The sequence below is a fragment of the Pteropus vampyrus genome, unplaced genomic scaffold (genome assembly GCF_000151845.1).
Source record: "Pteropus vampyrus isolate Shadow unplaced genomic scaffold, Pvam_2.0 Scaffold144, whole genome shotgun sequence".
Lineage (NCBI taxonomy): Eukaryota > Metazoa > Chordata > Mammalia > Chiroptera > Pteropodidae > Pteropus > Pteropus vampyrus.
The window spans coordinates 1,417,210-1,430,902 of record NW_011888925.1 but is presented as its reverse complement, the minus strand read 5'-3'; the positions used below and the strand labels follow the sequence as shown (position 1 = coordinate 1,430,902).

Below are 13,693 nucleotides of genomic sequence, written 5' to 3'. Positions count from 1 at the left end.
AGGGCCTGCAGTGGTGGGGGAGGGGGCAGCTGAGGGAAGGTGCAGTTCATTTCTCTTTTCAGGTGACTCTGATTTGGGGCAGCTTGGGACTCAGTTGGGCTCAAAGCACCCCCAGAGCTTGTTGAATATGAGAGCCTTCAGAATAAGAGGGGGCCTTAGTGCCTGCTGGTCTGTCGGGGGTGGAGGAGGGCAAATCCATCTTTCTGAGTCAGAGAGAGGGGTAACTTGTGGGAGAGTGCTGTTGATGACCCTGACACTGGCAGGGGACATTTCCCCTCTCCCCGGTGCTGGCGTTCCCCACAGCAGCTCCCCACTCCCTGTACTTTTCCCTCAGAGTACTTATCATAACTTATCATAGTGTATTGAAGACTTATTTAATGTTTGTTTTTTCATTACCCCAACTCTCCAAATATAAGTTCCATGTGGGCAGATTTATTCTTACACCCTCAGTACTGAGCAAATGCCTGACGTAGAGCAAGTGCTCAAAATGTATTTAAAGAATGAATGACTATAACAAGGGATGGTTTATGGCTCCCATTCAGTCCCTTCCTCCTCCTCTGTCTTTCCCCCTAGCAGATGTGGAATTGTGGCCCAAACACAAACTAGTCACATACTTTTCTAACTGGCCGCAGATTATAATGGAGGCAATTTTACCTATATCTGCCAATTACTAATTCATAGCCCGGGAATCATAATCTATGGTCAAGGGATCGCAAGGTGCCCCACACTCCCCGATTCTTCAATCCAGCAGCCTCTTTCACAATCCCCGATCTCGAATGGGTACTATTGCATAGGTTAACTTACTTTGGTTTACATCTCCACCCTTTTCTTCTATCTGATTCCTTTCTAGGTCACTGGAACCTCTCACGGATCCTCTTTCTCGAGGGACCAGTTTTGTGTCATCCTGGAACAGAGGGTGGGATAATTAAGAGGAATACTAGGCCAGAGGAACTGACAGGACCTGACAGCTGGATGGAGAAGGGAAGCTAGCGAAAAGGGACCCCCAAAGTGACTCCAGCATCTTGAATCAAATGATTGGGAACATTCTGGTGGCGATAGCGAAAGACAGGGAGGCTGCAGGTATAATCTGGAGGGGTGGCGAGCTAGTTAATTCTACTCACGACCATCGCGGTGGAGGTGGGGGTGCAGGAATCGGTCCGGACAGAGCCTGGACATGGGGGATATTCCATCAGTATTTTTGAAGGCATGAAGGTGCTCCCATCTAAAAGCATGTTCATACATTCTTGAGAAAACACTTCCGATTTTTTTTGGTGCCATTCTGCCCTATTTTAGTGGCTGTGGCCGTTTTTCGTAGCCGAGTGCTGTGGGTATTAAGTGGAGCTGGAGCAGCAAACAACCTTGCTTTCAAGGAGCTTCCGGTTTAATTGGAGAGAGAAGACACACATCACAGGAGAGAAAAAATAGGACAAAACCAGCTTTTTAATTATCTTCTTTACCCCAAAGAGATGGAATCATTTGGACAGAAATATCGTAAAATGGGGAAAAGAACAAGCATCGCCCATAACCTCAGGAGGCTGACACAACACTTCTCATTCCTTTGATGTATATCTTACTGTGGTAGAGGAAGAAATTCTTTCTACCCTTCTAGGTTCTTCTGGCTGGTCTAATAATGAAATTAACATGAGACAGGTTAACAAGAGAAAATAACCAAGTTTAATTGCATACATGCGTATGGGAACCCCCACATGCATGTGAGAGTCAGAGATCCCCATATACACGAGAGGTTCCTAGACAAAAAGGGAAAATGAGGTATGTGTGACATCTGAGCCAAGGATGGGGTAAGGTGCCCGGGGCTTCAGAGGGGAGGAAGGGCATTGCGGGATGATAAGAAGAGCAGATGTTTAGTAATTAGAAGTTTGCCCTGCCCTATGGCCAGGATGTAAAAAGTTATGTCCAGTAATAACTCTTATTATGGGCAAGGCCCCAAATTTAAATTCTTCACACGATGCCACAGGAGCCTCCGAAGGCCTCATCTGAGCGACGTGACAACCGGGCGTTAGTAGACCTTCAGGGGCTATTCTAGGAAGAGGAAAGAAGACTTCAGAGAGAAGGCCAGAGATACAAAAAGGGATGATGAGCAAAGGTAGCGGTGAACATACAGGCAATCTAAACAAACGTCTGTATAATATCATAATGATAATGATAATGATAAAAAAAATGTGAATTCTGGGTCTAAAACGGGCAGAACTAAAATAGCACTAGAGGTGAAGATTGGAGAAAAAGCATTCTAGGATCCATTTCAGAGGGACGTCCAGGATCTCACTTTCAGACTAAGCATGCACATCGAAATTTCAAGGATGATAAGTACGTGTAAGCTTCCAAAGGAATAGAGGGAAATGTAATATACTCAAGATCAGATCTTTATGAAGATTGTAAAACTCCACTGAATGTCGCTGAAGACCTAACAAATGGAGGGATATAGTATGTAATGGATTGGAAGGCTCAAATTCGTAAAGATCAAAACCACCAAAGTGATTTATAGATTCAATGTAATTTCAATCACAATGCCAACAGAATACTTGACAAGCTAATTCTGAAATATTTGCGGAGGGGCCGAAGCCCAAGAATAGTCAAAAAACTCCTGAAGAGGAATAAGGAGGGGAAAAACCTCAAGATATCCATATATCAAGATTTATCATAAAGATATAGTAATTAATATCACATGATAGTGCACACAGATACATTTACCAGTGGGGTGGAATAACAATATTCCTCCTCACTCATGAAAGCCTGACACCTGACAAAGGTGGCCTTGGTCATCGATACTGGGGAAGGAGAAATTATTGATGTGATTATTTTTATAGGGAAAATCAAATTGGATCTGTGCCTTATACACACACATACGCGCGCGTGCACGCACACACACACACACACACACACACACACACGCACACACCAGTTCCAGGTAGATTATAAAAAAAGACGAAACTCTGAAACTTTTACAAGGAAATGTGGAATATTTTTCTGACTTTGGGGCAAGGAAGGACTTCATGAAAAGACACAGAGAGCTAAGAAAGGATTGATAAATTCTACTTTATTAAAGTCAATAACTTCATCAAAAACTTCATAAAGAAGGTGAAAAGACAAGCCATGAACTGGAACAAAATGTGTGTAAACAAATACAACAGGAATATATAAACAGCCGCCACAAATCAATAAGAAGACGACTGCAAAGAAAAATGGGCAAAACACATAAATGGGCATTTTAAAAAGAGGTCTTCTAAATGGCTAATAAGTTTATGTAAAAGTCTCAATCTTATTAGTGATCAGCGAAATGCAAATTAAAACAAGCGAAATACTATTTTACGTCCACTCACCTGGGAAAATTAAGTGTGACAGTACTAAGGGTTGCTGAAGATTTAAATCCACAAGAATTCTTATACCTTCATGGTAGAAGTGGAATCGGTATCACCAGTTGGGAAACCGTTTTAGTGTTTATTGCAAAGATGAACATTTGCGTACCTTCCTCTATCCTATAGATCCTACACTAAGTCCTATAAAATCTCTTGCATGCATACCTCGGGACACATTTTGAGTTCTTTTCAATAGTTTCTCATTTCAGGTTTAAGAAAAAAAAAAGTACCTTAATCACCGGATGAATAAATTGTGGTTTATTCACATAATAGAATATTTTCTATTCGAGAAAACAAATTGCATATCTATACACAACATGTATTATACATAGGATCAACTTTGAAAGAAGCGGCTTGCAGAAGATGACATACAGCATGATACCATTTTTATAAAACTTCAAATGAGCGAAACAAAACCATATATTTAGAGAGACAAACGATTTAAAAATAAGAAACATTTAAAAATCTAGGGCGTGGTAGACACAAAACTCAGGAGAGAGGTTACATCTGGCAGGGAGATGGGATTAGGGACGAACACAGGTAGGAGGCGCACCTACGCTAGGTTCTCATGGAGGATGGAGTATTCGTAGGTAGAAATTTGATTACCATGTTCCACAACTTCATGTATTCCATAGTACACGTTCTATATAACTTACATTAAAAACGAAAATATATAATAAAGTATACACGTAAAAAAATACATAGAAAACTCTGAATCCCTCGAGATTTTAAGTCCGGAGTGTGCCTCCCCGGGCCCTCCTGACCCGGCCTCGACCGCGCTCTCCATCTGTCGCTTCGTGACGTTCGGCTCCTCCAGCCACACCAGATGCCTTTACGCACACTCTCCTGCGTTACCTCGCACCCCTGGAACAGCCTCCTGTCCCCCTTTCCCCGCCTTTCCTCTCAGAGCCGCAGGTCCCCGGGCCGTCGGGCGTCCCCGTCGCGCTCTCCCCGCTCGGGGACACGCTCACCGCGCCCGCGCCGTTGGCCCCGCCCCGCGCGCCCCCGCCGTTTGCTGCGCCCCGCGCGCTCCCCAGCCGCGGTTCCGCTCCGAGCTGCTCCAGCGCCCTGGACCCTGCGGCGCCGCGGACCTGGGGCCGCGCCCACTGGGAACTGGCCTGGCGCGTCGCCCCTTGTGAGGCCCCGGGACCTGCGGAGCCGCGACAGCGGGATGGGCCTAAGCCCCGCCGCCGAGAGGAGGGGCCGGCTCCACCTCTTTAGGCTCCGCGGGAGCCACCGCAAACTCACCTCGAGAACGGCAGGTATGGGACCAAATGACAATCAGCTGCTCCTCGACATGCAGCTGTGCCCCAGTGTTGGCCCCGCCGGAATGGGAACCCACCCCACCGAGCAGCGGTTGGGGAACAACCTGGGTCGTTCTCCAGGTACCAGCCTGGGTGGTTCTCCAGATACCAGCTGGCCGTCTGGCCCCCAGAAAAGTCCCCACGTTTGCTTTCAAGGCTCTTTCTTGTAGATGTTTGTTGGTTGTGCCCAATGCCTGTTAAGCGTAATGAGTGAATATTTCGGAATGATCGTTTATTGTTAATTTAATCAAAGCGAGGCAGGCATCCGGGGACCCTCTTGGGTGTTTACCTTCCCACTGTATTTCAGATGGAAGCGGGACAGAGGTGGCAGCTCGCGGCAGGTAAAGAACGGCTCTCGCTCTGCAGAAGCTTCTGTCGTCAGGTTTAGTCCCAAGGTTTCTGTGATCTAGGATAGAGGCAACTCCAACTTCACTCTCTCCCTGATTCTGTCCGCGGGAATTCCAAAGTCTCTCCCGGAGGAACCGAGCCCTCTTCAGCATCTATACCCACGATCCCCTTCATTCATCCAAAAATTGATTGAAGGCTGACCAGGAGCCTGGCAAAGTTCTAGACTAGAGCTCCGAGCTCACTTTTGCTGTCAAGGTGCTCGTTTGAATCCTTTGATAAGTTTCAACCCCATGGAAGGCAATTGTGATTTAAATAGCACTGTTTTTTTTGTTTTTCTTGAATTAGGAGAATCTGTGGGATCTCAATCGTTGGTCCAGCTATCGCCCGAGGAGCCAAAACAGGGTCCATTAGAACAGGGCAGCATCCAGCAGGGGTAAGGTTCTTTGCATGGACGGACTAGGTCTTTGGGTGGTAGAAGCCTTTTGAAGGACTGACTTTCCCAGCTGATCTCACTAACGGAATGATGCAATCTTCTTGTAAATTTCCTCAATTCACGTTCATTATAAACATGGTTTGCCTCTTTTTAAAATTCTGAGGGGCTGAAAATTTCCAGAAGAGCTATACTGAAAATGGGGGTTACCCCCACCCCCATTCACTATCCATTGGAGAAGAGTTAAAGCATGGGGTTAGTAATGTACCAGAAATGTACGTGTGCTTTTTCATTTCACCCTCTTGACAACTCTGTGAGACAAATATTGTCATCTCTTTTAAAGATAATCGAACCGATTTCAGATAGATTAATTTACTAACTCAAGGTTGGACCGCAAGTATCAGAGCCAGGTTTCGAACCCCGGCCTTTCTGTCCCCAGTATATTCCACTCTATTCTCTAAAAAGCATATTCTTACCTTCGGTTTCGGTCCTCTCTTGCAACATTTTATTTCAAGGGGCAAAATATACTAATTTCTTTCACGTCACTTGCAGTTACGGTGTTGTGACTCAAAAAGATTTCTCAGAAATATGGAGCTAATTATTGGAAGAAGCAGCTCAAGACTTCAAGGGGCTGGCCTCTGGCAGGGGGACCGGGAGTGAGAAGGGAGGGAGCAGAGGCCTGTTGCATCTCATTACAAGAGCCATTATGTACTGTTACCATTTTTATAAAGCTATGTGCAAGTGTCACTTTGATAAACACTTAAAAAAGTGTATTAGCAAACAAAAAAATTCTAAAAGCTACTCATTGCTGCCATTAGCATTTTAAAACAATTGTCTGAAAAATCAGCAAACGATAGTTGCTTTGTGTGACTGGTGGTACAGAAGCAAACTTCAGGAGAGATATTTCCAAGAATCTCGAAACTGAAAGATATCTTCAAATCACAAATATGATGTAGTATAGAATTTCCGATAATTGTGAAGCAATGTTATTTATTCACTATATGGTCACAAAATTCATTTAGGGAGAAGCCGGTCATCAACTCGGAGACCATACTCAACGAGAAGAGAGCAAAGTCAGATTCAGCCCTGAAGTCCAGGAGTGCAGGCAAGTTAACCAAGCAAACAGCTGAGGTGAGTATCACAAGAATCCTTAATACATATCTCTAACATCCCAGTGACTTCTCTACATGCCGTATTTTAGTTTATTTAGGCTGTGTGGCAGGTCAAACTGCACACTGATTTGAGATGTTGGTTACATCTTTTTCATTTTTTAAAAAGGGCTTTATTGAGCTGTTTATTGAGCTTTGTTGCTAACCGACACTCTGACAAATGACAAACAGTAAACTGCACATATTTAGAATATACAGTTGAATATATCTTAACTTATGTATATACCCGTGAAACCATCAGCACAACCAAGATAATGACTGTCTCCAACCCTTTCCAACCTTTCTTTCTTCCCCTTTGTAAGCTCCTCCCACACTCCTCACTCTGCCCCCATCTCCAGGCAACAACTGGTCTGGTTTCTGTCACTTATAGATTAGTTTACATTTTTAGAGATTTATATGAATCGAATCATATGTGCTCTTTTTGTGTGTCTCCTTTCACATAATTTCACATAATTATTTTGAGTTATATCCATGTAGTTGCAAGTTATCAGTAGTTCATTCCTTTTTATTACCGAGGAGTATTCCATTGTATGGATATACCACTACTTATCCATTCACCTGTTGATGGGTGGTTTCCAGCATTTGGCTATTACAAATAAAGCTGCTATGAACATTTGTGTACGAGTCTTTGTATAGATATATGTTTTCTCTTGGATGAATACTGAGGAATACAATGCGTAGATCACGTGGTAGAAGTATGTGTCACTTACTTTTTTCCGAAGTGGTTGTGCCGTTTCACATTCCCACCAGCGTTGCGTGAGAGTTCCAGTTCCTCCACATCCCTGTCAGCATTTGATATGGTCAGTCTCTTTAATGTTAGCTATCGTAACCGATATGTAGGTATCATGAGTAACAATGTTCAACATCTTTCCATATGTGTGTTTTTTTGTTTTGTTTCGTTTTGGGTTTTTTTGCCATCCATATATATCTTCTTTGGGAAGTGTCCAAAATTTGCCCATTTTTTTTTCCTCTTGGTTTGTGTGTTTGTGTGTTTGAGAGTTCTTTAGAAATTCTCCGTACAGGTACATCATCAGATAAACGCTTTGCACTGTTTTCTCTCAGTCTGTGTTTTGTGTTTTTATTCTCTTAACCATATCTTTTGAAAAAAAGTTTGACTTTTGATTTAATTTATCAAAATTATGCCTTTATTGTTCTCAAAAATCTTTGCCTAACCCAAGAACACAAAGATTTTTCTCCTATTTTCTTGATATTTTATAGTTTTAGTTCTTACGCTTATGTCTTTGATACATTTCGAGTTAATTTTTGTGTGTGGTGTGAGGTATGGATCAAAGTTTATTTTTTTCCTTAGGAACATCCAGTTGTTTCAGCATCATTTGTAAAAAGATTCTCCTTTCCCCACTGAGTTGTCTTTTCATCTTTGTAAAACATTGGTTATCCATGTACCTGTGGGTCTCTTCTTTGTTCTGTTGATTCTATTTGTCTATTGTGAGGCCACTACCACACGATCTTGATTACTGTGGCTTTATAATAATTCTCGAAGTCAAGTAATGTTAGCCCTCCAACTTTATTCTTTTTCAAAGTTAATTTTGGCTATCCCGGATTCTACAAAAGGCTTGTTGGGATTTTAATTGGAATTATATCACACGTTTAAGAGAATTAGCATCTAAACAATATTGAGTCTCCTGAACCATAAACAAGGCATTCTGTTTATTTAGATCTTTAATTTCTCTCAACAATGTTTTATATATTTCAGTGTACAGGTCTTGCACATCTTTTGAAAGATTTGCAGATCTTTGGTCAATATTGTATAATTTTGATACAATTGAAAGAGTTTTTCAAAAATTTACAACTTCAATTTTGAAAATTTGAAATTAAAAGTATTCAATTTCTGATTGTTTGTTGCTAGTAATTGACAATACAATTGATTTTTTATATTTATCTGTTGGAGAAGTCAACTATTACAATTACTATTCTATACAATTACAATTACAATTACTATTACGGGTTCACTGTGATATTGCATTATTCTCAATTATATAAGGTGAGACTCTTGATCTCTATAGCAACCTGATCTCTGTAGCAAAAGATTAACCCTGACAAACATTTTTATTTCTCATAATATGATAGAGAAGGTCTTAGCTGGACTGTTTAGGAATATAGTGGTGTCGATAATTCCAGCATTATTACCAGGCTAATGAATTATCAAGCCCAACCACCAATAAGGATCTCAGTTTCTTCTTAATGGGTATTTCCACAGGATACTATGATTTCTAGAATATTTCAAGACCATTTTGCTCAAAAGATATTCTAAAGCACTGATTTATATTAATAGAGAACAGAACAAGTCATTAACATGACTATTCATGAAACCTCCACATTGTACAGTATAACAGGGTTGATTCTTGTAAATGTTTTCAATTTAATACTTTATGAGATCAGCTTCTTTAGCACATTTTATGATGCAGAAAGTTACCGCTGCCTCTGTAGCTGCAGGGTGGCCATCAACTTTCAACCCCTTAGGAGGACTCCTTTAAAACAGACATTTATACAGACTTGCATTTTTCAGGTTAAGCTCTGGGATCTCATTCGATAACATCATAAGCAAAAGCAGACCTGTAGGACTCATCATTACTGGCAAAATGTGGTGAAGCGATGTCTAGGATTTTACTTGATAATGGCAAAATAAGGAGTATATAGCATTGCTTCTCTACGGATTTTTTGTTCAGAGATCTGGAAGGATGTTCTTGCCCCCGAGGTCCTCACAGGCTACTGGAGGAAGTAGGAAGAAAAGAACTTACATTACAATGCGATAAGCTGCAGCATCACCAGCTTCCTGTGTGAAATTTTGTATAACATTAATACATGGTTTCGTTCACTTTCCTCTCTTTTAGGATTTTGGGCAAAAACCTGCCATGATGTGTCTCTTCAAACTGTTCTGTTTTTACCTTAACCTGATTGAGATCTGCGCATGTATCTTTGATGGGTGTTTACTTTCACCTTCTCAAATGTCGCCTGTTCTCCCATGCCGTTTTGAGGCCCCAGATGCATCCCTTCAATCATTTAACTCCTATTTCTGCCGCTTTCACCAAGCCATGTATATATCCTTTAAAATACATAGAATACACAGAATTACTCACTGCTCTATGTAACGGGGGTGAATCAATGCCAAGATAGGACAGATGAGATCAATGAACCATGACATCCCAGCACGTGAGGAATGCCAGCCAGCTCTTTTCCTTAGATGAGGCCTTAGAGATTGCTGACTATGGACATAGATCCACCCACCCCTCCCCAGCTACCTGCTCTCCTTTTTTTCTACTCTCTCTATCCATAGATCATCTTCAAATTCATCTCGTATCACTCCCCTCCCCTCTTCACTCTGTACCATCTGTCCCAGCTTCCTTCCTGAACCTCCGATGGACCCAAGTCTTTCCTTCCTCAGGGCCTTTGCACTCACTAGATTGCACTTAACTGCTCATCCCTGGTTTTTCGAAACTAGGCCATATGTGCTGTTATGGACCAAATGTATGTGTCCCCCAACCCAACTCATGTTGAAAATCTAATCCCAGTACAGCTGTCTCTTTGGAGTAAGAAGTGATGAAGGTTAAAAAGATGGGGCCCTGATCCATTAGGATTAGATGAGTGCCCTTATAAGGAGAGATACCAGAGAGCTTACTGTCTCTTTCTGTCTCCCCGCACACAACGAAATAGTCACATGAGTTTATAGTAAGATGGCAAATGCCTACAAGCCAAGAGAAGAGGCCTCAGAATGAAACCTACCCTGCTAGCACATTGACCTTGGGCTTCCAGCCTCCAAAACTGTGAGATAATAAATTTCTGTTGTTTGAGGCACCCAGTCTGTGGTATTTTGAATGACAGCCCGAGCGGACTGATATATGTCTTTTCTTGGGAAAGGCCTTTCCTGGCCTCTCTATCTGAAAGCCAACTGCTGAGTTCTCAGTGTGCTCTTGAACTTGGTCTCTTCCACTTTGCTGCCAGGACCCCCTTGCTGCTGATTACTCTTTTTTTCTCTGCCATCTTCAATGTCTCCCTCTCTGCTGGAGCCTCATCACCAGAAGTCACACGTGCTATTGTCTTTCCCATCTTAAAAATGCTCCCCACTTCATCCCTTGTTTCTCTTCATTTCCCATCGACCCCTTTCCACATTTATTCATTTCCCGTTCCTCCCATTCACAACCCTTATCTTGAAAGACTTGCCTTCCCTCCTTCCCTCCTTCCCTCCTTCCCTCCTTCCCTCCTTCCCTCCTTCCCTCCTTCCCTCCTTCCCTTCCTTCCTTCCTTCCTTCCTTCCTTCCTTCCTTCCTTCCTTCCTTCCTTTTTAAATTGTAGAGAGAGCACTTAACATAAGATCTACCTACACTCTTAACGAGCTCTTAAGCACTCAGTACTGTATTGTGCTCACACACAGTGTCTATCAGATGAACAGCCTCTCTCTGCCAGGCCTCTTTGAAAAGGCAGAGTATGGGCAGTCGGGGGCCAGTCAGGAGACAGAAGCCACACAGTGGGTTAAACAAAAGTAGTTTAAGTTAAGGTACGAGGAAACTCATATGGTCTCCCAGGGACGAGGAAGGAGAGATGTGGAAAGTGTTCAGACCTTGTCGGGGAGATATGGATAGCAAGGAGGTTTGTCTGGCCAGGCCGGAGCTGGTCTGCAGTTGCTAGGCCAGGGCGACCCTCTGGACTGCAGGGGTGAGCTGGCTATCAGCTGCTGGTGGTGTGGGCATGCAGTAGGGTGGGCATGCAGTGGGGTGGGGGGGAGCTCAGGGCCACAGGCGGGCCATGCAGGGGACTGCGGAAGGAATCCGGAGGCCAGTAGGGGCAGGAGGCTTTGGGGCACTGATTTCTCTGCCAAGAGGGCCCCAGAAAGGTTACCACCAGGCCAAGGCTGCGAAGTTATGGGGACGGAGGGTTCTGGGCGCAGGCAGAGCTCCACCAGATGACATGCCCAGCAGCCCCGCAGCGCAGGAGAGCCCCTTCCTCTCGCAGTGTCCCTGTAGCGCCCTCTATTGAGAAAGCTGAACACCACGCTCAGTTTCAAGGAGAAACGCTTCAAGGAGTTCCGTCACTCAGCGCAGAGCGTTTGCGAAGGGTGCGTCCGGAGCTGAGCGGCATTGCATTGCTAACTGGCACAGTTAGTCTCGCTGGCTTTAATAATGAGAGCGATAGCAGGACAGGGGCGGGGGCGGGGGCGGGGGTCCTTTGTTCCTGTGTGTGCAGAGAGCTTCTCCAGCCTGGGTTTCTGTGACGGGAGCTATGTCTTCAGGCTGAGCTGTAGCTCGTCCCCAAACAGGGTCTCTGGAGCTCCTGGGGCGTGTGCGGTTTATTTTATTATATTTCTTCCATCGCAGGGAGAACCAAGACCCAGGCCCGGAGACCTGATTGAGATTTTTCGCATTGGCTACGAGCACTGGGCCATCTATGTGGAAGACGATTGTGTGGTCCACCTGGCTCCCCCAAGTAAGAGGGGACACGTTCCCAAAATATTGATATTTAAGTTTAGCAAAGTAAGAGAAGTGCACTTAATTATCGTGTTCCTCAACTGCTGCCTTACTTCAGCGATAAAACACCCCGAGCATTCCTGGACCTTAATTTACTATGCGGTAGAGCTTGGTCTCTGTCTACTAAACACCACTGCGTGTCCCCAGGTGCCCCGACTGCCCGGACCATCCTTTTTTTTTTTTTAAACTGCAAGAACGTGAGCCTCCATCTGTGTTGACACCAGCTCCACATCCTTCCTCACATTCCCTAGGGTTCCCTGGAAGTGACGCACTCTGATTGTCACTTGTTTCCTATTGTCCCCAAATGCTGCTTCCGGCTGCCTCATCACCTTCGGCACCTGCACCCTCACCTTGTCGCCCGGCTCCGCCACCCTCCGCGCGGACGCTGTTCTGCTTTCATTTCTCAGGCAGCATTAACACAAGGCTGAGGTTAAACTGGTGCCTAATTCGATTGGCTGGAGGTTTGGTGACGAGGAGGAGGACGAAATCATAGAAGATGGCAGCACCGGGATGGGAAGCAACTCAAAGATGGACATCGAGAACCACTGGTCGCAGAGGCCACCTCGGGAGGCGAGACTTGCGGGGACATAAGAGCAAAGGAGGGCAGGGGCCTCACGGCACATTCTTTGATTCCTGTGTGTTTTGCGTCCTGAGCACGTTCTGCCCATTCAAGATTAAATGGCAGAAGGGCACTGGTGGTGGCCACGCCTTGTTCGCTGTGCTCACCCCCGGGTGCCGTCCGCTTCCGCTGGCCCAGCCTCTCACCTTGCTGGCACCTTCTTGGGAGCCCACGTGAAGAAAGCAGAAGTGGCTTCACATCACATCCGCCCCTCTCCTTCCCAGGAGACTCCCTCTCGTGTCACCAAAGAGGTCATTAATCGTTACGTCCCCACCTTCCCCAGCAGATCTTTCTCTAAAAATGACTTCTGCCATCTCTGTTCCCGAAAGCTGATTGCCCTCTGCCATCTTTTTGAAATCGGCAGATTTTTCTCTTAATATGTAGGAAAAGAACAAGGGACATTTCTTGCTCTCAAACAGCTTACAAAGGGGGAGGGTACACACGTCGGCAAAGAAACAGTCCTGGTTGCAAGTTGCTGCCCCCCTAGCCGCGGGTGGGTTCCTGACCCCCTCGGAGCCTCTGTCTCCTCTGAGGACTGAGTATGACAATACAACAGCTTTCAGACGTTTCTTCTCTCAAAGCTGTGGAACTTTGTTTTCAAACAGACCCTTCATGAGGATGCCAATATTTGAGTAGATAAAAAGGCAGAGTGGCCCTGTGTGGAAGCTGGTTGGAATGCGCCCCCGCCAGACCTCTGTCTGCTTGGCCTCACCTGTGCCCCTGCGGTGGCCTGTCATGGAGCCACGTGACAGCCCCTACCATGGAGCTGACGCTTACACGTAGTGGTGCCTGGCACGCGTTTGTGAAGATTCCTGAAGACTGATTAGGGAAGCAAGACTCAGATCCAAGAGTTTTATAAGAAAGAGGTGGCGGCTGTGGGGGTCAGAAGCAGGGCAAGGCAGAGGCTTCTCGGGAAAGCCGTTCATCCAGCTCCCCGTCCTCTGCCGTGCCTTCTACAGATGGTGCAAC

At 44.8% G+C, this 13,693-nt stretch overlaps 1 protein-coding gene across 1 annotated transcript in view; it reads left to right on the top strand.

Annotated features, from left to right (window-relative positions):
* Positions 1-4,522: 4,522 nt before the first annotated feature.
* The window catches only part of LOC105297985 (Ca(2+)-independent N-acyltransferase), an 11,225-nt gene continuing 2,054 nt past the window's right edge, over positions 4,523-13,693 (top strand). Inside the window, exons 1-4 of the mRNA XM_023535816.1 lie at positions 4,523-4,636; positions 5,372-5,459; positions 6,479-6,587; positions 11,956-12,111. Coding sequence (XP_023391584.1) covers positions 4,546-4,636; positions 5,372-5,459; positions 6,479-6,587; positions 11,956-12,111 — 444 coding nt within the window. The 5' untranslated portion in view covers positions 4,523-4,545. The remainder of the gene's footprint in view (positions 4,637-5,371; positions 5,460-6,478; positions 6,588-11,955; positions 12,112-13,693) is intronic.